The sequence below is a fragment of the Stylophora pistillata genome, chromosome 1 (genome assembly GCF_964205215.1).
Source record: "Stylophora pistillata chromosome 1, jaStyPist1.2, whole genome shotgun sequence".
Classification (NCBI taxonomy): Eukaryota; Metazoa; Cnidaria; class Anthozoa; order Scleractinia; family Pocilloporidae; genus Stylophora; species Stylophora pistillata.
This window is the reverse complement of record NC_142519.1, coordinates 29,453,459-29,473,214: the sequence shown is the minus strand read 5'-3', so window position 1 is coordinate 29,473,214 and position 19,756 is coordinate 29,453,459. Positions and strand designations below refer to the sequence as shown.

Sequence of the window (19,756 nt, the reverse complement as noted above, 5' to 3'; positions counted from 1 at the left end):
GCGAAAAAATGGGTAGAGTGGACGTGAAGTCAATTCCCCATGTAGTGGCAAGCGAACATCAAGGCCGAAGGAAGCGCCGAGAAAATCGCAACCGGAGAAAATAGCGACCAAGCCAGGGGTTATGTTACGGAGACTTATCTTTAATCAATCTCGTAAACTGTAGGCGAATTAAGAAAGGAGACTTATATAGCCTGCGAAGTAAGCCCTGGGGGAAAACACGTGGCGACTTAACAGCGTGAATAAATAATATAATGAAAAGAACTAATAAATGAACTAAGTGCCACGGCAAACACAAAATATATATACAAATAAAGATGAAAGAGCTTGCTCGAAACGAGATAAAGGAAAATTATTACTAGAAATAGCCGCTAGACGATACGACGGCGGCGAGTAAATAACACACAAACTAAGTATAAAATCAGATCAAGAGAAACGCTACCTTGCATAAATCGGGCAAGCTACAAAAGTGAGACCAAACGAATGCAATTTACATATCGGTCCCTATACGCCGGTGGCTTGGAACCAAAACTTAAGAAGTAAACTTAGGATGGACGCCGGACATGAACAGTGAACAGTAAAGGAGCGTACGATGCAACAACTAAAGAGAGAAAAACTATTCGAAAGGCTCAAATAGCACAAAGGCCAACTGTAACTGAAATGTTACGCAAACTTAAAGTCACGCAATTAGTCACGCATTTTACAGCCCAATTCCCAGACCTTTCCACTCAAGCGTAAAATTTAGGAAAAGTGAAGCTACATGGAAATCCGGCTCTCTATTTTTTGAGATATTACCTTGCTGTTACTTTGAGATTTGACAATACTCCAAAGTTCCCTCCAAGAAATCAGCAAATTTTGAGTTAAACGCGAGTCTTTTAAAACGACCAAAAATGGACTTAGTCTGATTTCTACATTCTATAAGTTCGGTTACTGTTTGCGGGTTTTTTTTTTTTCGTCTGTATTTCAATTCTATTCTCACTGCCTGCAAATGATGCATACATTTTAAGGCAAAGATGTGGTTACACCTTGTTTCCATTTCTAGTTTTGAAAACATCGACATAAAGCTCACTAGGCTGACAGAGCAGTTCGAGCACGAACACCTGCAAAATAATGTGAAAAATTTGTCAAACGAAAGAAAAATACGTCTGTATAAAATCATTACTTGTCTGACCGCTTTAATAAAACTATCGCCTAAAATCAGGACTACAGTTAATCACATAGTAACGATTTTACGACGGGTATTTGAAATTGGAAAATGAAAATATAAATCTGCATTCCATGATAATACCATACCATTCATTCGCTGGCACCTCTCCCGAATATCTTCGCTGAAACTGTTGCTCCTCTTCTTCTTCGCGGTGAACTCTTTCGTTGTAGACCGCGGCTTCTTCCTCGGTGGCAAGAGGTTCGTAACTGTCGTCGTACGGCGCAAATTCAGAAAATTCCCCAATCAGTTCGTCAACTATAAAACTTTCTTGATCACTTTCAGATGTGCAGGAAGAGGAATCCGACGGAGTCTTATAAACGGCTCTAAACACACAAGCTTTTCTCAAATGCGAATATTTTGTTTGATGTTTCTACGTAGGAGTGGATAAATCACGTGGTCAAACGCAAGACCGCTTTGAGAGATCTCGCGGGCTATTGTTTTGCGAGCTTTGTAATGGAGGACGGTATCTACGTACTCTTCAGTGGGAAATTTCCAGCCCCCGTACGCAAGTATCGTTCCAGTTTTTCGTTGTTTGTATAATTTTGAACATATAGAAAAGATATATGTTGAAAAAACCCGGAAACAAAAACAAAAATTTTCGTCGTAGTAGCACTTTAACGATAAAACTACATGCCCAGGATTGCACTTCAGGAGAGAATAATTGACGAAAATGAAATTTTTGAGTGAGCGGTCGATGAGAAATGATTGACAGCTACTTAGCTGTCATGGAGCAGGTGTGGCTAAGCTGCCTTCGTGATCTCTGTCTACGACTCCTGTAAGTTGAATCATAGGTCACGATTTTTTCGTGTATAACTGCTCAAGTAAACCGCGATAGTCAAGCTCAGCTCACCAACATGTTGAAGGTGGTGGTGAAAAATGCAAGTAACCTCCCAGATGTCGATAAATTCAGCGGAAAAAGTGATCCCTACGCGATAGTTAGCTTTCAAGGTATGTGGCAAAATTTGAAATTATTACCCTTTGGTTTCCACGTACAATTCGAGAAAAATCATGTCCCCTTTAACTATGGCTTTAAAAAATTTTTGTGGCTGGAGTGTTGCCCTACGCAAAAGTCTTCAAAAAGATCCAGTTTTGAAGAAATACATGAAGTTTTTTGATTTAAGGTTAAATATTCGAAATTTTATGCATAAACGAGAAGCTGTAACATCTTGTGGTCGAAAAAGCTCTGTTTGCGAGTTTCGAGTAGAGAGCAAAAATTTTAGCACCAACTTGATGAACATTTCATTTGATTCAGTGTAATGGTAAAATAAAACCAACCTGTCTAATGATAAAAGCACTGTTTTCGAATTGATTAACATGATTGTTTGTGTTTGTTTTGCGTTGCAAACAGTGGAGTTAAATTATCTGAGTGTTGGTCCAAGTCGGGTTGAGAGCTGATGAGAAAATTTAACCAAACTGTTATCACTATTTTAGAGCAAAAATCGTTCCTGCACGAGCGTGATCGGGTCTCTGTTACTCGAGGTTTAACTAATCCGGTCAAAACGGTACATGAATGTATCGCCCACGTAGGCGTGCGTCGGCAGGGATTGAGTCTCTTCGCTGTTTTGTGCATGTACATATAGCTCGTTTGACAAAACTCATAAATCAAATCAGTTCAAGTTGTAAGAAAATTTTGTGCTCAACAGTTAAAACTCTGTTTTTTTCTATACAACTAATACCTTTTTGGAATACTGATTTATTTGGGTGATAAACCGGCGCAGTATGCCAAGCGGGACGTTAGTATCAAACGAGGAAAGTTAAGTCTTTAGTCAAAAGAGGTATTCATGAACTTGAGATTTCTATTGCGTGATAGTTGATGAGAGCGAAGCTCGGGTCACTCATCACGCATAGAACCCGTGAGCTACTACTCTTATTGTTTAAATAAAAATCTTCTGGTCGTTCAAAGCTGAACAACGAGACAGGCTCATGTTTTTATCTTACTTTTTTCGCAAAGAGACAGTATTTAACAATTCCCTTTATTCGTGACCACTTTCAGCTACTTTCTATCTCGGAATAGATTGTGAGCGACGCAGGGAATCCTTCTTTGAAAACTGATAGAAAATACTTCGTAATGCTTCAGTGAAAAGTAATGTTAACCTGTTCCAGTTGTCGATGGGAATCAAACTAAGACCAGCAGAACTGGCTTATTTTTTCTCAGTTATTTCATATCAAAAATGATGCACGTTTTAATTATCTAGAGCAGAAGTTTCCTTTCGGAGAGATGCACAAAATGGCACAGTTCTGATAAAAGAGAATCTCCTTTCAAAGAGGTGCTAAAAGTGGCATAGATCTGATAGTTCTACCACAAATGCTGTAATCTGACTGGCGGCGCTAATCTATTTTATGATAGAGAGTGGTCCAAGAAGGTAGCCTAAAAGTGTGAGATGGTAAAAAAATAAAAATAACATAAAACGTTATGTGTTGTTTAGTTTTTGACGACTAGTGGATTTATAACAAAACAATTAGACTATCTGCTCTCGATTTGTATACGTGACACTTGATCGGATTGCACCCTCGAGCTCGTCAGCTATATATCACGCAATAGAAATTAAGGGCGAATAGATTTAGACGTTAATGAGAATGGACATTCTAGCGAAACGGACTTTCCTGATTGAAATGGCGAAAGAGCACACCCATTGATAAGAAATGACAATATATGCGTTTCGGTTAAATGAAGAATGATAAGATGCGATGGCGAGATATAGATACAGTAACGTCCACAGCAGTCTTGAAGTTTAAGGAACAAATGAAGGGACCAATTTTCGTCAAATAGTTAAAATTAAACTGAGGAAAATTAAAGAAGAGGATGTTATAGGACGTCTCGTTCAGTTAATGTCCTCACTGTCAAATGTGGAAGAAAATTAATTCTAGAGATAGGCATATATTATATAGGAATGGAGGTGAGGAAGATATTACATAAACGCAAAACAAAACATGAAATCGTAGATAAACAAAACGTTTCGAGAAAATGGAGTCTGTTTGAGTCCTAAGATGGAAATAGAAAAATATTCTTCTAGCACAACCGGCCAACATATTATGCACATTTTCCTAATGAAGCACACCAAGTGCCCTCGATAATTAACAATTATTCACCGCGGTGTCGGTTAAAATGAGGGGTATTTTACCGAGTTCCGAAGCGGCCATAAAATATACACCACTTACACCACAAAAACCAAAAAATTAGTTCCTCTCTGTCAAAATAACAAAAAATGGTCGGAAATTAAATTCTTGATACGTGGTTTTGTCTTTTCGGCTGCGTAAAGGTAAACAGTACTTACTACTTACTTTCCGAACTTGCCAATTAGCGCAGGCGAAAATTAAAGCGCTATATATTCACCTGTGTGGTATATACTAAAAAATGATATTTACACTTAGATTGAGAACTTTATAGTTTTTTTATGGATAAAAATGCGATGAAACAGCGTTTGGAAAGAAAAAATCTTCGCCTCCTAAAAAATACAGATTCCGAAAGTTGACCCTTAAATACAGTAAAGCTCCGCTTAACCTATTGGTCTGTATCTCATTCAATTAAAGAGATGCAGAAAAAGATAATCTTCAGACGTCAGAATGGCTGTGAAAATATTAATATTTTTGCCAAATATTTCTTAATGTTCTTGAATAAGTTGTTCTTATTGTTAGTACTTAAAAAGCAGCTCAGTTAGAAAATGTCACATTTAGGCTAAAAAATATCTTGCGACGTGAACTAATTTATTTGAATAAAGGCTGATAGTTTAGAAAGAAACTGTTTGGGGCTGCGTCGGTGGGAGTGACGAAATAAGTTGGATATACCAATAAAGTTGAAGTGGTAAATTGGCCGCCGTAACGATTACAAAAACTGACGTTTCGAGCGTTAGCCCTTCGTCGGAGCGAATAGAGGAATTGTGGGTTGTGTGTGCTTTTAAAGGCAGAGAATGCCTTTAAAGCACACACAACCCACAATTCCTCTATTCGCTCCGACGAAGGGCTAACGCTCGAAACGTCAGCTTTTGTAATCGTTACGGTGGCCAATTTATCACTTCAACTATGTTGATATATCCAAATTAATTTATTTGAAGGTCCTTTACAAAAAAATTCCATATAAAAAGCTTTGAAAATTAAAACTTATGCACTTTGTTCTTATTGAGGATTTATCTAAATATGCAAAAACAAAAAAATCCTTAAACCAGAATTTTGTGAAAGGACAAGCTCGGAAATTTGTGCTATTTTTGGGAATCGACGCCTTTGGGTGCTGAAGCGATTTTCTTCTGCAAAAAATCGTTTTAAAATGTGTAGCAAAACTACGATTCAGTCCATTTTGCAACGGCATTTCTTTAAGATCATGAAATTCCCAAGCATATTCTTTGATCTTTGACCGTGTTTATCATATAATTGTTTCTCTATCGCGGAACGTCTCCTCCGTATTTCAGATTAGGATGGCGACACCAGTTACCGATGCAGTTTAAATCACTCTAGCCACACATAAACTCATATCCGTCAAATGTTTTTTTTTTTTCGTCCCGTAGCTTATTTTGTTATTTCTTAATCACCTTCTTAGCTACAGTAATCTTTTACACCTTTACATTATTATTCATGTTCTCAATACTTTTTTTTTTAACATTTCCTATGGTGCTAGCAAGGAGAATTTGTTTGAAAATCAGGAATTTCTTAAATTGGTGATCATTTCGTTTATTCTCATGACCTGTACAATTGCCGGATTCAAGGAAGATGATGTAGGGAGAAATTAGACGCTAGTCCCTCCTGGGCATCACAGGGTCAACCTGAGTTCTGTAAACGCTTGTAATCATGGTCGCTACTCCTAAGACATCACCAATGAGTTAATTAAAAACGATTGACTTGCAGCTGACTACGCTCTGAGAGAAATCAAAGTTATCTTTGTTCTCTGAATTTGAACATCCTCATTTCTTTCTCTGTAATATTATTTATGAGAGAAATGAAAGTTATCTTTGTTCTCTAAATTTGAACATCCTCATTTCTTTCTCTGTAATATTATTTATGAGAGAAATGAAAGTTATCTTTGCTCTCTGAATTTGAACATCCTCATTTCTTTCTCTGTAATATTATTTGTGAGAGAAATGAAAGTTGTCTTTGCTCTCTGAATTTGAACATCCTCATTTCTTTCTCTGTAATATTATTTATGAGAGAAATGAAAGTTATCTTTGCCCTCTGAATTTGAACATCCTCATTTCTTTCTTTGTAATATTATTTATGAGAGAAATGAAAGTTATCTTTGCTCTCTGAATTTGAACATCCTCATTTCTTTCTCTGTAATATTATTTATGAGAGAAATGAAAGTTATCTTTGCTCTCTGAATTTGAACATCCTCATTTCTTTCTCTGTAATATTATTTATTCTCCTCAGGTCAGGAACGAAGGACAGATGTCATCAAAGATAACCTCAACCCTGAATGGAACAAGGTAAAGGTTAATTTACGGCGCGTAAATTCACAAGTCAATTCTCCATCCTCTCTACCGTAGAATTATGATTTCTGATTTCTGATCTAATTCTAAAAGAATTAGATGTCAAATCAGATATGATTCCCTTTGGTAGCGTTTTCCTTTCATCTCATCACATTTGTTCTTGGAAATGAATCCAAATTGCAAAGGGAAATTTCATTTAGTCACCCTTAAGAGTGAAAGGGTTCGATTACCGAGTGGATACGACCGTATAACTCGAAAAGAATGCTTAATATTCTCTGTTTTCGTACTAATGCTTTTGGTTTGTTCAGGAGTTCGAGTATGACCTCAATGGAAAGGAGTTGTCACCCCAAGAGACGCTTCTTTTTAAGGTTAAAGACTGGGAGAAAATAACAGCTAATCGGTGATTACTCATTCATTTCTTATCGTACTTTTTTTCCTGACACTATCAAACGATGAGTTGATGAGCCAGAGATGTATATCGCGTGATGGTTAATGAGGGCGATGCCCGAATCAACTACTTCGAATAGAAATCGAGAATAAATTATCCCTTTTCTCGCAACAACAAGACAGGTTTCTACCGGCGCATTTTGTTTATAACCGTACGTAGTGAGGCTGCCTATTTTACTCGCTATCTATAACGGAATAGACATTGTGTAGCGTGCCCAATCAGATTGCAGCATCTGTGGGAGAACGCCTGTAGATCTACACACATGTATAGTACTGACTGGACGTTAGAACACGCTCCTTTTATCGCCGATTAGCTAGGGAATAAAGTTTAGCGAGCCATTTTGGTGGGGTGGTCTCCGCTGAAGCAATAGAAAAACAAAACTTAATAGAAACATGCAGATAACAACCAAAATTAAGGGAATTCCTTTATCACGAAAGCAACGCAAATTTTCGTGAGTTGAAAGCAATTAAAGACAGTCATAATTAATTTTTTTAATTTTTTCTTATATCACTGATGAGAAACAATAATCATTCAAATTTACTTAACAAACTTTGCGTGCGCCTCTCGCACACCTGGCATGCTGTGTTCTGTCGAATGTTTTTTTCGTTTTCTAAACTTGACACGGTTTATTGCTCGATGAGTCACGAACATGTGTGCCGTTTTCTTCCTGACGTTTAATGAGCATCCTGCTAGTCGGATAATTTGTTCGGAAAAACGCGTTTTATTTGAGAAGGAACGTTTGCTCTATGACTGATTGATGAACTTGCAGAAGATTAACCAAACGCCTTCCTCCTACAGCCTTCTTGGTTCCGCCACAGTTCCCTTAAACAATTTGGTCCGCTCCAAAAGTAAGTCTGTGGACACCGAGGTTTACTTGGTAGATGGCGAACAAAGAGCCACTCTCGTAAGTGCTGCTTTGTAATGATCTTCATGGAGATGAATAAAGTGATTTAGTAAGCAAGGAAGAGAAAGTTTACACCGTTAACACCCTGGTGACCCTTGCCTTCGTTTAGAAATTCAGATGTCTAGTGTGCACAGTCTACTTACCCCTTTCTTGAAAGCCCTCCACCCCCCTCCCCCCCCCTCCGAACTCTCCCCAAAGAAACACTATAAAATGAGAAGTTTTGCTAACACTTGTATGGGGTAGGTAGCGTTACAGTGCGAGGTGAACTTGTTTTTGTAAAACTGATTTTGATATGCAGCTCGTTGAAAGTTAGAAATGATTCGGCTCATTCTAAATTCCATTTTGAACAATTTTAAAAACGCTTCCATCGACTAAAACTTGTGACATACTTTCACCCAGGCTAAACTTAAGATCAGCTTATCTTATGACCCTCCTCCATCCGCTGCCAAAGGGGAGGCAGAGGAAGGTGGCACTGAGGAAGGTGAAGGACTGGAAGAGTTTGAAACTAGTGGCGGAGAACCGGGAAAACCAGGAGTTAAAAGGCAAGTTTCCCTTGAGAAGGGGACAAGGACTTGGTCGTACAATGTGTTGGTCAATAGCAAACAATAATCGGTTAGATCGGCGGTTTTGACACTTCAAGGGGAAAGATTTTGTTTTGTTGGCTTGCGCTCAGTTTGGCCAGTGAGGCAATTAGCATGTTTCTATTACACTAAAGAAAGTTGAATCACTGGTTGGCGTGCCTACCAAGTTTGCAAGCCACGCGTGCAGATGGCTGTCTAATTTCTCTTGGAAACTGAAATGCAGGCAGACAGTGATTGATCAGTACAGTACATTGATTCAAGCGATAAGAATTGAAGGAATCTAACAGAGCACCAGTAATGCTCATCACCGACGGTATTTTTTCTGCTGATAAAAACGAACATGATGTATTTAAAAAAGGGAAAAGCTTGTGAGTAGACCCTCTGAAAGGTGCTGTTGAAAAAACTGATAATGGAAACACTGGAAACTGAAGAATGTTTATTATTTCGACATAAAAACATTAAAGTGGGTGGGGTTGGGGGGGGGGAGCTACAAAATCACTTAGATATTACTCTTAGAATGGAGTCATTTCATAAAAATTCTTTCTCTTTGGCCATCGTAGCTTGATAAGAAATAACACGCAAACTGCAGTTACAAACACGGCAGTAAAACGCATGTTGGAAAATAAGATTAGTAAACTTTACTTGACGTATCGGATGTTTCGACAAACATCTTCAGAAGTGACAGTTAATAATACAAGTGACGACTAAGTTTAAATTTAAGATAAGTAACTAATTAACATAACAATGAACAAAGGAAAAAATTTTGCATATACAAAGATGGAAACTAACACAGATAAAGCTCATCGCTGCTGACATGATCGTTTAGAGTAGGTTTAAGTTGTTGAATCAATAGAGTCTCCTTTATCCTGCAATGAGTATCAATTCTGACCATAATTTTTTAGGACCAGACGTGGGCAGAAGAGAAAAGCGTTATCGAATAAGCCTCAGGATTTTCAGGTAGAAAAAAAAAAAAAACTTTGCAAATCGAGTTGTTTCTCTTTTCCCGCTTAGTTCCAAAATTTATAAATGATTTTTTACACCGTACACAAAAAAGCAATAGCAGTGTTATTCTTGGAGATAAGAGAAAAGAAATGGGTGAGAAATAGTCCTGTTATTCTGGCGGGTTTGGTAACAAAATTGACCCTTTACTTTCCTTGCCGTTAAAGTATACAAAAGCAAATTTTAGCGGGAAATAAAAGGAAAAAAAGTAATAAAAAAATTGATGGATGCGTTGGCAGTAAGTACTATATTTCTACTTCTCGACCCGTCATCAGTTCAGAGGGGGGGGGGGGGGGGGGTTGGGTGCTGGGGTTAAAATATCTTTTCAATAGCAGGATCCTACCCAGGATCTTATGGTAACTAAGAACACACCTCATTCTCATTCTTACATGTTTCTTAATTCATTTTTCGCTCCACGAGGAGTGTTGATAGGCACCTTGTGCCAACCACCTTAACCACCATTTTAAGGCTGAAGTTTTCCGATCTAACTATTTTACATAAAATTACTTCTTTGCTGCGTGATTTGAAACAGATACGTGTGAAAGTATTTGAAGCTCGTCAGTTAGCGGGAGGTAACATCGACCCTGTTGTGCGAGTCAGCGTTGCCGATCAGGACCGCGACACAAAAATCAAGAAATGCACAAACAGTCCAGCATTTAACGAGGTTTGTCACATGATCATTGTTGCATGGATTGAACTTGTCACAAAAGTACACTGAACATTTGCGCAAATAAATCTAAGTGCATCTTCTTCAATTTTATTATTTCATGCAGAATTTCTCCTTCAATTTTCACACTGCACCCATGGACTTGTTTGAAGAAACGGTGTCATTTGAGGTAATAATAATAATAATAATAATAACAAAAATAATAATAATAATAATAATAATATAGCGCCAGCTCCCCGACCTCTTTCAGAATCATCCAAGTTAAAATGGCTGGAAATCACGAGTTCTATCAGTTGCTAGCCTATTTTTCTTCTTTTCTGATGATTAAAGGCTAAGTTATCTGCACAAACGGTATGTGTTTGTTTGTTTGTTTGTTGCAAGCACGTCCGACAATTAATAAAACTTTATTACGTTCTTCCTTAGGTGTTTGACTCCAGAAAGTACCGCGCAGACTCACTACTTGGTTATTTCGAGGTTAGCTAGGTTAATCATTCAGAAATAGGATTCTACAAGAACCAATAATTATTGACAGCTATCCCTTTAAGAAGTAAACTTGCTTTTGGTTTTGATAAGTTACGAAAATAGTTACCGAATGCGGGACAGCCGCTACTGCAGCAAGATCAAACGAGGGACGTGCTCCGTACTTTCCTTGGAATACTCTGCATAAAAACAACTTTTTGAGTGACCTTTTAGAAAAGCTGTGCGCTTCGTACCTTAAACGTAGGCCGGTATGGCAAGTATTTTGTGTGTCGATTTGAAATCGAATCCTGTATTGGCATGTTATTAGTTCTGACGACTCTCTAACATTGATATATAGCTTGTATCGCTTGCCCTACTTAAAGTAATGCGAAATATTTTTTTCAGCTTGACATTTATTCAATATACGATATGCCAGGTAAGTGGTTCGATAAAGTGACGGTCTACTTTACCTCGCTGGTTTTTTGAAGAAAACCTGCAGTGTTGCTTGAAAAATCAGCGTTTGACTTGGGTCAGCTTTGTTTTCATGAGGCAGGGGAAAAATCCAGTTAATCATCAGGCATTCTGACAAAAGATGAGAATATATACTTAGGTATACTACTAAACTTTATTAAATGTCATGTCACTAGATTGAAGAAAAAAAAAACAAACCCTCAATTAATAAGAGGAAACTTGTACATTAGGGTTGGTTGACACCATCAAATTGTTCAGTCTGCTTTTGGCTATCTCAATTTTAAGGTCATTCCTTTGTTCGTAAATGGATGTTGTTAAGTAATCCTAAAGACAAAGGAGGCGACGAAAAAGAAGAGGTAGGTGTAGTGATTTCCTTTATAAAGAAGCCAATCTTCCTACAATAGAATCAATTTATGAGACCAACCAGAAGTTTCTGTGAGATGATTTTCAAAGTGAAGGGCTTATGCTGGATAAAACATAAAATGTAGATTGAGGGACATAAAAACTTTAACGACGAAACAATCCCAACGTTATTACCCTTGTTTGATTCCAGTCAGACGGAGAGGAAAGCTTCTAGCGGTGGAGACGAATACCTTCCCCTTCAAATTAAAATAAAATACTGATGATAAAACAACAACAATAACAACAAACAAAAAATCTTGTAGAAAATGGAAAATGATTCCGGGTAACGCAAAAGTTGAGAAATAAAAAGGATGTGGATGATGCCCTTCGACCAGGTAATTTCTTAAGTTCTGACAATACTTTATATTGCTGATTTTTTTTTATTGATTTACAGAAAAGCGCTAAAGGAGTTCGAGGAACCTCTAGAGGAGGCTCACCAACAGTAAGTGTGATCATATGAAGAGATGATCATAGTCCTTGTAAAGAGTTTGAGAAGCTTAACGATAAATATATCTTATTAACCAAGCGCGAGGGCCGTACTGGGAGAATATCGGCCCGAGGTCTTGACAGTACGGACCGAGCGCAGCGAGGTCCGTACAAAAGAGACCGAGGGCCGATATTCTTCCAGAACAGTCCCGAGCAAGCTTGGTTAATTCGAGATTTATTATACGACTGAAGTTCAAAGGGACACAAGTGCGGTATCATTCGGGACCATTCGGGACAGTGCCCGGTCCAATACTGAGAGAATATTGACCGGCAATAGAGCATTTTGATTGGTTGATTTTAGTTATTGGCCCTCTGAATGCCTGAGTCGTGTAATAAACTGAATTAACACATCTTCATTTATTACACTTTTGATTATAGGGTTACTTAAAAGCGACAGTGATCGTCTTAGGACCTGGAGATAAAACACCGGTAAATAAACTATATATCTGAGCATTAACTGAATCTTAATTTGTATTAAGTCAAATTTGTGTAATTGATAGATTTAATACCTGCTAAAGTCCAACACTAAAAAAAAAAAAAAAACCATTTGGGAGAATGTATATGGGAAAGTAAACCCGTGATCAGATCCATTCAAAACTAATGGCGATCTTACTATGGAAAGAAAAAAGGAGAAAACAAATTCATCGGAGGCATAGTTGCCAAGCAGATGGAACAAGTACAGTTACTGTAGTTGTGATTTAGTGTTCTGTTTTAATTTTGTTGATGTATTCTCAGCCTTTGTCAAAGCTCGCCGGAGAAGACGATTCTGATGACATTGAGGCGTGAGTACTAACGTGACTCAAATAGATACTTAGACATATTTATTTGAAAGGTTCTCTTTAATGCCTAAATTCGTCCCTTATCTTGTTTCTTGGAGAGCACTCATCTGCTTTGTGCCGGTTTGTCGCTCTTGTACATATTTTCCTATTACCATCTAACAAAAGCTCGCAAACCTATATTTATATTTTTGCTTTTTGGAAGGATTTGCAGGAACTTAGTATGATAATCTTTAGAATGAATTTTTGAATTACCCCACCCAAGCTAAGGCAAAGGTCAATCCATTTTGAGAGTGGATAGCTTTATGCTGTTACACAAAGTTTGGTTCAACAGTGGTGCGAAAACTCGTTGGAGCGGTTGTTGATGGAGAAATTACCTGCAAATACATTCGCACTATAGCGATTTTCTTACTCAATTTGGAATGAATTCGAACGTACTCTGCAAAGAAAATGGTATCGTTATATTGTGGAATATTACGTAATTGAAACACTTAGAAATCACAAAAGCTGTGAATCGAAAGTCGCTGAAACGTTTCTTCGCTTTTGTTAGCTTGGTTTTTTTCTTGTTTAGTCAGCTTTTTTTTTTGTTGAATTTTTTTTCTTTCATTATGAATTATTTCTCCATAGCAATCTTCTCAGACCTACCGGAGTCGATCTTCAAGATGCAGTTTTTACTTTCAAAGTTTATCAAGCTGAGGATCTTCCTCAGAGTAAGTCAATCAAATGGTGTTATCAGTTATGGACCGAACTTTTACATGTTCTCAAAGGTATTCAAAGAGAATTCCTAGATCTGTTCACCATCACCAAATACTGCGAAAAAATCCTATTAACTGAGAAACTAGTGAGATAGAAAAATTTGGAGCTATAATAGGGTTATCATAGATTACAAATACGTCTGTTGTTTGGCTACCCTGCTGGTAGAGGCGTTTATTTGTTAACTTCCCCTACGGTCCACGTAAAAATAAAGTCCTCTGTGCTCGGCCTGTTAAATCTCCGAGCATGCGCGGCCTGTTGCTTAGAAACAAATTTGTTCCCGGTAGTACTCGGTCTTGCTATATAGCTAAATAGGATGCGTGCGCATAAAAACGTGTTTAAAACAGGTTCTGACCGGTTTTGCAAATCAGATTATCCACAAACTTGGATAATCCCCAGGCGCATGCTCGAAGAAGATTTAACAGGCCGAGCGCAGACGACTTTATTTTTACGTGGATGGTAGGGGAAGTTAACAAATAAACGCCCGTCTGCCAGCAGGGTATTGTTTGGCCGTCTCAAGCACAATTGTGAACTTTTTCGGTGAATACAATGAAATGAACTGAAGGGAGAGATGAGAAAAACAACGAAGTGGATATAATTTGTCTTTTTTGTTTTTGTAGTGGATACAGCAGTGATGAAGGGTGTCAAGAAATTTTTCAACATGCACCAGGTATTGCTCTGTCTTCCGACGTAGACAAACAATCAAACAACCCTGGCAAATAAAAAGATTGAATAAGAAATAAAACAAAACTTAAATATCTTTTTTTCCACAGGACGATGAAAAATTCGTGGACCCCTACGTTCTATTTCAGTTTTGTGGAAAAGAGGTACTGCACATGTTGTTTATCGTGTACTTTCTTTTTTACAATAACGGTGGAAATTCTCGCGCGCTTATTGTTCGAGAGCCATTGCCAATAAAGTGAGAGATCATAAAAATGACGTATCATGTCACGCAATGCTCAGCAATCTGTCAGAGAAAAATTTCTTCGCGTGGAAACACTTTGCAGTGAAACCACTCGGCTGCGCCTCGTGGTTTCATTTTAATTTTGAACATTGTGTACGTCATTTCTATGATCAATAAGGTTATAGACGATGGAAAATTGAGGTCAATTTGTAAAAAGTTGATCAGAGTAAGTGGTCTATATGGCTGGCTTGTAAAAAAGTTTTCGGCCCTTACGTGAGGCGAGAGGCTACTTTAAAAAGGTGGCTTTCTAAGCCTGTCGAGTTGACCACGGGTAAAAATACTTTGAAACTGCTGGCTTTAAATACAAAAGGTATGTCCGCAACAACAACTACAACAACAAACACAGTATCATCAACGATAACACAAACAACAACACTGAAACAACATCACAGACTGCAACAACGACCATACAGACTTAAACATTCTACGCCCTCTCTAGATAATCTACTCTTGGTGCTAAGGTATCTAAATCGACTGAAAATACGGAAATAGTACTTGAGTACAAAGGTAAAATATTTAATTTCTCTTGATGTAGAATCGCACCTCTGTCAAATACAAGACGGACTGCCCAGAATTTAAGGAGATTATCAAAGTCCCTTTCATGGTAAGACTATACGATTCTATCAGTTGTTTATAACCTCCAAAATAATAATTTTTAATCGGTAAGATATTTTCCTCTTCTTTTTATCAATCTTCCTTGTATCAATCATCTTTGTATCAATCATCAATCATCTTTGTATCAATCATCACTTCTCATGAGACTTTTTTGTCGTTCCTTTTTTTACTCTACTGCGTTGCAAACGAAATCCCACATGCCAATTTATCTGTTTGCATAAGTTTCATATTCTGGTTAAACGTTTCCTCGATAGAAAATTCCTGTCAATAGTATCTCTTATAAATTTTCTATTCCTCAGTTTCCTTCGATGTGTCAAAGAGTGAAAATCCAGCTGTACGACTGGTGAGTAAATAAGCTAAGTATAGAGCCGCATTCTGTGGGCTGTACTTTAGGCCTCTTCCGCACCGATATTTTTTGTCTATTGTCTACATTGAAACATTCGAAAACACTCATATAAAATGGAGTCTTCCGAAAGCAGTTTCGAAGGCCCCATCCCAACCTGTGCGTTTTCGTTCGAAGCTACATATTTTTTGAAGCGTTTTTTGCAAATCATCCAAGCTGAAACGCGAACGACGCTGATCAAAATGGGTTACTTATACTGGCAATACATATATCTTATTAACCAAGCGCGAGGGCCGTGCTGGGAGAATATCGGCCCGAGGTCTTGACAGTACGGACCGAGCGCAGCGAGGTCCGTACAAAAAAGACCGAGGGCCAATATTCTTCCAGTACGGCCCCGAGCAAGCTTGGTCAATAAGAGATTTATTATACGACTGAAGTTCAGAGGGACACAAGTGCGGTATCATTCGGGACCATTCGGGACAGTGCCCGGTCCAATACTTAGAGAATAGAGAGCTTTAGATTCGAGTACGAGAACGACTACGAGTACGAGTTTACTAGTGTGCTCACATTGCGCATGCGTAGCTCTCCGTGACACTGTCACGGGAGCGGGAAACTCGTCGTCCGCCGCTCGTCGACAACGAGATTTTGACCAGAAGTCGTCCTCCAGAGAACGAGTTTCGAAAGGTGAATATTTTGTATTTTAAACTTACCCTAGTCTTATTCTAAGTCAACAAAAGCAAACTTAAAGCGGTATAAAGAGGTTTTATCGAATTGAATGTTATTACAAACCCTAATTCCATTCGTTTTTGATACTTTTTGGTCGACCTATTTTCAAGAAATTCTATGGTCTACACACGTAAACAACATATCGGCAGACGAATAAATTCAAATTGAAAAATGAGGGCTTTAAACAGCACTTTCACCCTTTGAATTTTAACCATGCATGAGAGATATAAACAATGAATTGTTGTGATGTGGTTGACACTTTCCGACTTTCTTCAATTCGTAGCGATGGCGAAACGAGAACTTTTTAATTGGAAAGGAAACACGAAACTATGCTTCTCAGAGATATATTGGTTGAAGAGCCTCACAAGTACTGACCAGATTCAAAAGAGAGAGGTATATCGTGGACGAAAATCGCCGAACACTGTGATAAAACCTTGAACACTGAAACATTTTATTAAATTCTCATTAATTATTGTCATATTCATACCATTATATTTATGAAATGAGAACTAAGGAAGAGTTTGTATGGTAAAATATCTGAATACATTATTTTTACATCTTTTTACAAATATATATGTAGTTGTATCATATAAATGTACTGTATTATTATTACAAAGTCAGTTCAGCTGTTTTGAAATTAAAAATTATACCTATATACAATTTTGATTTTCTCAATTAAATTAATTTAGATTTGAAAATTCTCCAGTAAGGAAAAAAACTTGATGGCCATGGATCCACATCCCATATTCATCAATTACTCCTTTCATAGCTAACTATACATAGAAATTTACAAGCAGAAAATGTAATTACAATATTATAATTTGGTTAAATTCTTCTCTTTTATCTTCTCATCACTTTGCCAAATTGCATTGCTTAAATGTAGCCAAAGTTACTACTAACTATGATGTAGCAAATCAAGAGCTTTAAACCTGAAAATAATCATCTAATGTAGGAGGTTCAACACCAAAATAGGTGCTTGTAGTTGATTCCTAAGCAGAGCACACACTGAATACATTTCACCTACTGGACTTAATCCAATTTTTAAGTTCTTCTTAAAATCTAGGAAAGCGAAGTATGTTACTATGTTGCTAAACACCCCCTCCACAGCTTCCCTGATTTTACTTCATCCTTGAAGATGAATTCTGAGTGGATAGGCGAGGTTGCCATATATACACAGTGGTTGTCCACTGGTATCAAATGAATGCTGCAGAAGGTTATGAAGGAGGCCAGACATTCTTAACATACCAGCATCGTGCCTTTTACCCACTGAAATGAAAATTTATGGAATAAACATACTTGGATTTATATCAGTAGCTAGTGTTATAACACTCTTGTAGCTGCAGGTAACTGTTGAGTTACAGACTGTGATTTAATGTAATTTTTTTTTTCAATTTTCCAAGTTAACTGGTTATTAGCAATTTTGATTTAGCAGGGGCTGGGTTATAGATATTTGTGTAAGGATTCAAGGGTAGGCTACAGTTAATGAAACTCTTACCAAGGGGCTGACTACCAAAAATGTTTCCTGAAAGATTTGATCTTTCCAGCCCACTCCTGTAGGTGTAGATACCGTGCCCAGGGAGCTTAATTCAAATTTATGCGAAAATGGGGGTGCTTATTCAAGGGAGGGACTTATTTAATTTTTCCTAAATGGTGGCCTGACATGACCATTTTTTTAATACATCATCTACACATAAACAAAATCAACTACTTATTGACATAAAAAACTGATCCTAGAGTTTAACTCACCATTAGTGCACTGTACAAATCTAATACTACATGATGAAAACTATGCATCATTTGCTGTCTCAGTACTCATCCACAAAATGAGGGGAGGGGAGGGGGCACTTATTTGAGGGGGGTACTAGTTTTAAATTTTTGGTCGATAGGAGGGGTGCTTATTCGAGGGGGTGCTAATTCCAGGATTTGCGGTGGTGACACTTCAATTCAGTTTCAAATCTGGGGGCTTAAATAAGGGAGGGCATTACAGCAGAACGATGCAAATAATCGTATTAGCTTACCAACTGGTCCATACAAATTGGCTATTAAACCATTTGGTGCAACAAATGATTGAAACTTTAGGGCATGTACCCTTTTGTGCCCATTGGGTACACGCTGGTTCTCTCCTGGGCGAAAAATTGGGCGAACTGTCAAGTCTATAAACCCCTAGCAATTCTCAAGAGCTGTTCCCTTTCCATGGACAGCAAGAGCAAAGTCTTCCAGATGTTGGCTACTCAGCCAGGGTTGATCGAGATCTCTGAGCAAGTATCCATGGTTTGTGTAAATAAAGCTAATCACCTCGTTTAAGATTAAGCTCAGCTCGGGCACTGAACGACCAAAGCGAGGAATCATATCCGAGAGACGACATAGGTAAGAAAAAAGTTTCAATAAAATCAACAGTCCTTTCGTTCCTGAACATACCGTGCTATTGGCACAAGTAAACATTTCTGGAATTGCTAATGCCCGAAGAAGGAGAGGCAATCCTGTGATGCCAAACCTGAGCTCGGCTTCAAACTCCTCAGGAGAAATAGGGTCAAAAACATCGTCAATCCTTTCATACTGCTTGTAAGGATGTTGCCTTCTCATCGTTGCGATTTCATAAATCGCCAAGGAGGTAGACGGATGGTTCTAGGATAGGTTTTTTTGGCTAAACATGGCGAGATTGTTCCAGTAAAACCCTCGCACTCGGATCGATACATTTGTTTACAATCTAAAGTTACAATTTTCGTCAGCACGACTACGAGTACGAGATACTAGTGCCAGATCTCGCGCGGTTAAAACTCGTACTCGTACTCGTTCTCGTACTCGAATCTAAAGCTCTCTAATATCGGACCGGCAACAGAGCATTTTGATTGGTTGATTTTAGTTATTGGCCCTCTGACTGCCCGAGTCGTGTAATAAAATATTGAATACATTCTTTGCTGAAAATACAATTACTTACATTGCGGGCTACTCACACTACTAACAATAACACACTCTACTTAAAGTATATTATCTCCGCTGTATAGACATTCAACGTCCGCCTTAACAAATCTGAGTGGTTCCTGGTTACTATCGTTCATAAATTATTTTAAATTGAAAATCTTTCAGTTTAGCTTCCTTAGAAATGTTTTTCAGGGATTTTAAGATTTTAGTCCATGGCGTCTTTCTTTAATGAGAGCTTTTCGCGCCACCGTTTAGGGCCCGTTTAATTTGTTCCTCGAGGTGAATCTTGACTTTAGGTCAATTAGAGAAGTCCTTTGACGTAGCCTTGAACCGATTAACTGGGATCGAATCGTTTAGGGAAAGATATTATCATTTCAAGTACAGAATGATTTGTTGATGGTGTCGTATCATTTGGCTAGAGACCATGAGCACGTTTCGAAATGGTGCAAACTTGATAAGAATGTAAAAAAATTTGATTCACAGTAATATTTATCACGGAACTCACGGAATATTAAACGATTGCCACTTTCATTCAATTGGTCATTAGTAGATAGCATGCCCTTTTTAAACCATTCACGAAGGAAGATGGGTTGCCCGTCCGACCCATCACTACATCTTTGCT

The 19,756-nt window shown here is 37.9% G+C and overlaps 1 protein-coding gene and 3 long non-coding RNA genes across 5 annotated transcripts in view; 2 read left to right on the top strand and 2 right to left on the bottom strand.

Moving 5' to 3' along the window:
- Positions 1 to 119: 119 nt before the first annotated feature.
- LOC148742011 (uncharacterized) lies at positions 120 to 1,882 on the bottom strand. The gene is made up of 2 exons (XR_015998689.1): positions 1,291 to 1,882; positions 120 to 1,097 (listed from the first exon to the last, which is right to left on the bottom strand). It is a non-coding gene; the product is annotated as an uncharacterized LOC148742011 (long non-coding RNA).
- A 120-nt stretch (positions 1,883 to 2,002) lies between these two features.
- LOC111319647 (myoferlin-like) overlaps positions 2,003 to 19,756 on the top strand; it is an 87,006-nt gene continuing 69,252 nt past the window's right edge. The window contains exons 1-19 of the mRNA XM_088752060.1: positions 2,003 to 2,152; positions 6,560 to 6,615; positions 6,927 to 7,018; positions 7,865 to 7,970; positions 8,370 to 8,512; positions 9,454 to 9,508; positions 10,083 to 10,214; positions 10,324 to 10,386; positions 10,641 to 10,691; positions 11,082 to 11,112; positions 11,433 to 11,503; positions 11,944 to 11,991; positions 12,414 to 12,464; positions 12,771 to 12,817; positions 13,439 to 13,521; positions 14,185 to 14,234; positions 14,338 to 14,391; positions 15,064 to 15,132; positions 15,443 to 15,486. Of these exons, the coding sequence (XP_088608186.1) occupies positions 2,059 to 2,152; positions 6,560 to 6,615; positions 6,927 to 7,018; positions 7,865 to 7,970; positions 8,370 to 8,512; positions 9,454 to 9,508; positions 10,083 to 10,214; positions 10,324 to 10,386; positions 10,641 to 10,691; positions 11,082 to 11,112; positions 11,433 to 11,503; positions 11,944 to 11,991; positions 12,414 to 12,464; positions 12,771 to 12,817; positions 13,439 to 13,521; positions 14,185 to 14,234; positions 14,338 to 14,391; positions 15,064 to 15,132; positions 15,443 to 15,486 (1,340 nt within the window). The 5' untranslated portion in view covers positions 2,003 to 2,058. The remainder of the gene's footprint in view (positions 2,153 to 6,559; positions 6,616 to 6,926; positions 7,019 to 7,864; positions 7,971 to 8,369; positions 8,513 to 9,453; positions 9,509 to 10,082; positions 10,215 to 10,323; positions 10,387 to 10,640; positions 10,692 to 11,081; positions 11,113 to 11,432; positions 11,504 to 11,943; positions 11,992 to 12,413; positions 12,465 to 12,770; positions 12,818 to 13,438; positions 13,522 to 14,184; positions 14,235 to 14,337; positions 14,392 to 15,063; positions 15,133 to 15,442; positions 15,487 to 19,756) is intronic.
- Positions 15,547 to 16,872, top strand: LOC148742010 (uncharacterized). The gene is made up of 2 exons (XR_015998661.1): positions 15,547 to 16,170; positions 16,496 to 16,872. It is a non-coding gene; the product is annotated as an uncharacterized LOC148742010 (long non-coding RNA).
- LOC148742009 (uncharacterized) lies at positions 16,640 to 19,400 on the bottom strand. Of its 2 annotated transcripts, none has more exons than XR_015998654.1 (2): positions 18,231 to 19,400; positions 16,640 to 17,478 (listed from the first exon to the last, which is right to left on the bottom strand). It is a non-coding gene; the product is annotated as an uncharacterized LOC148742009 (long non-coding RNA). The 2 variants fall into 2 exon arrangements; XR_015998649.1 differs by having other exon boundaries at positions 18,631 to 19,235.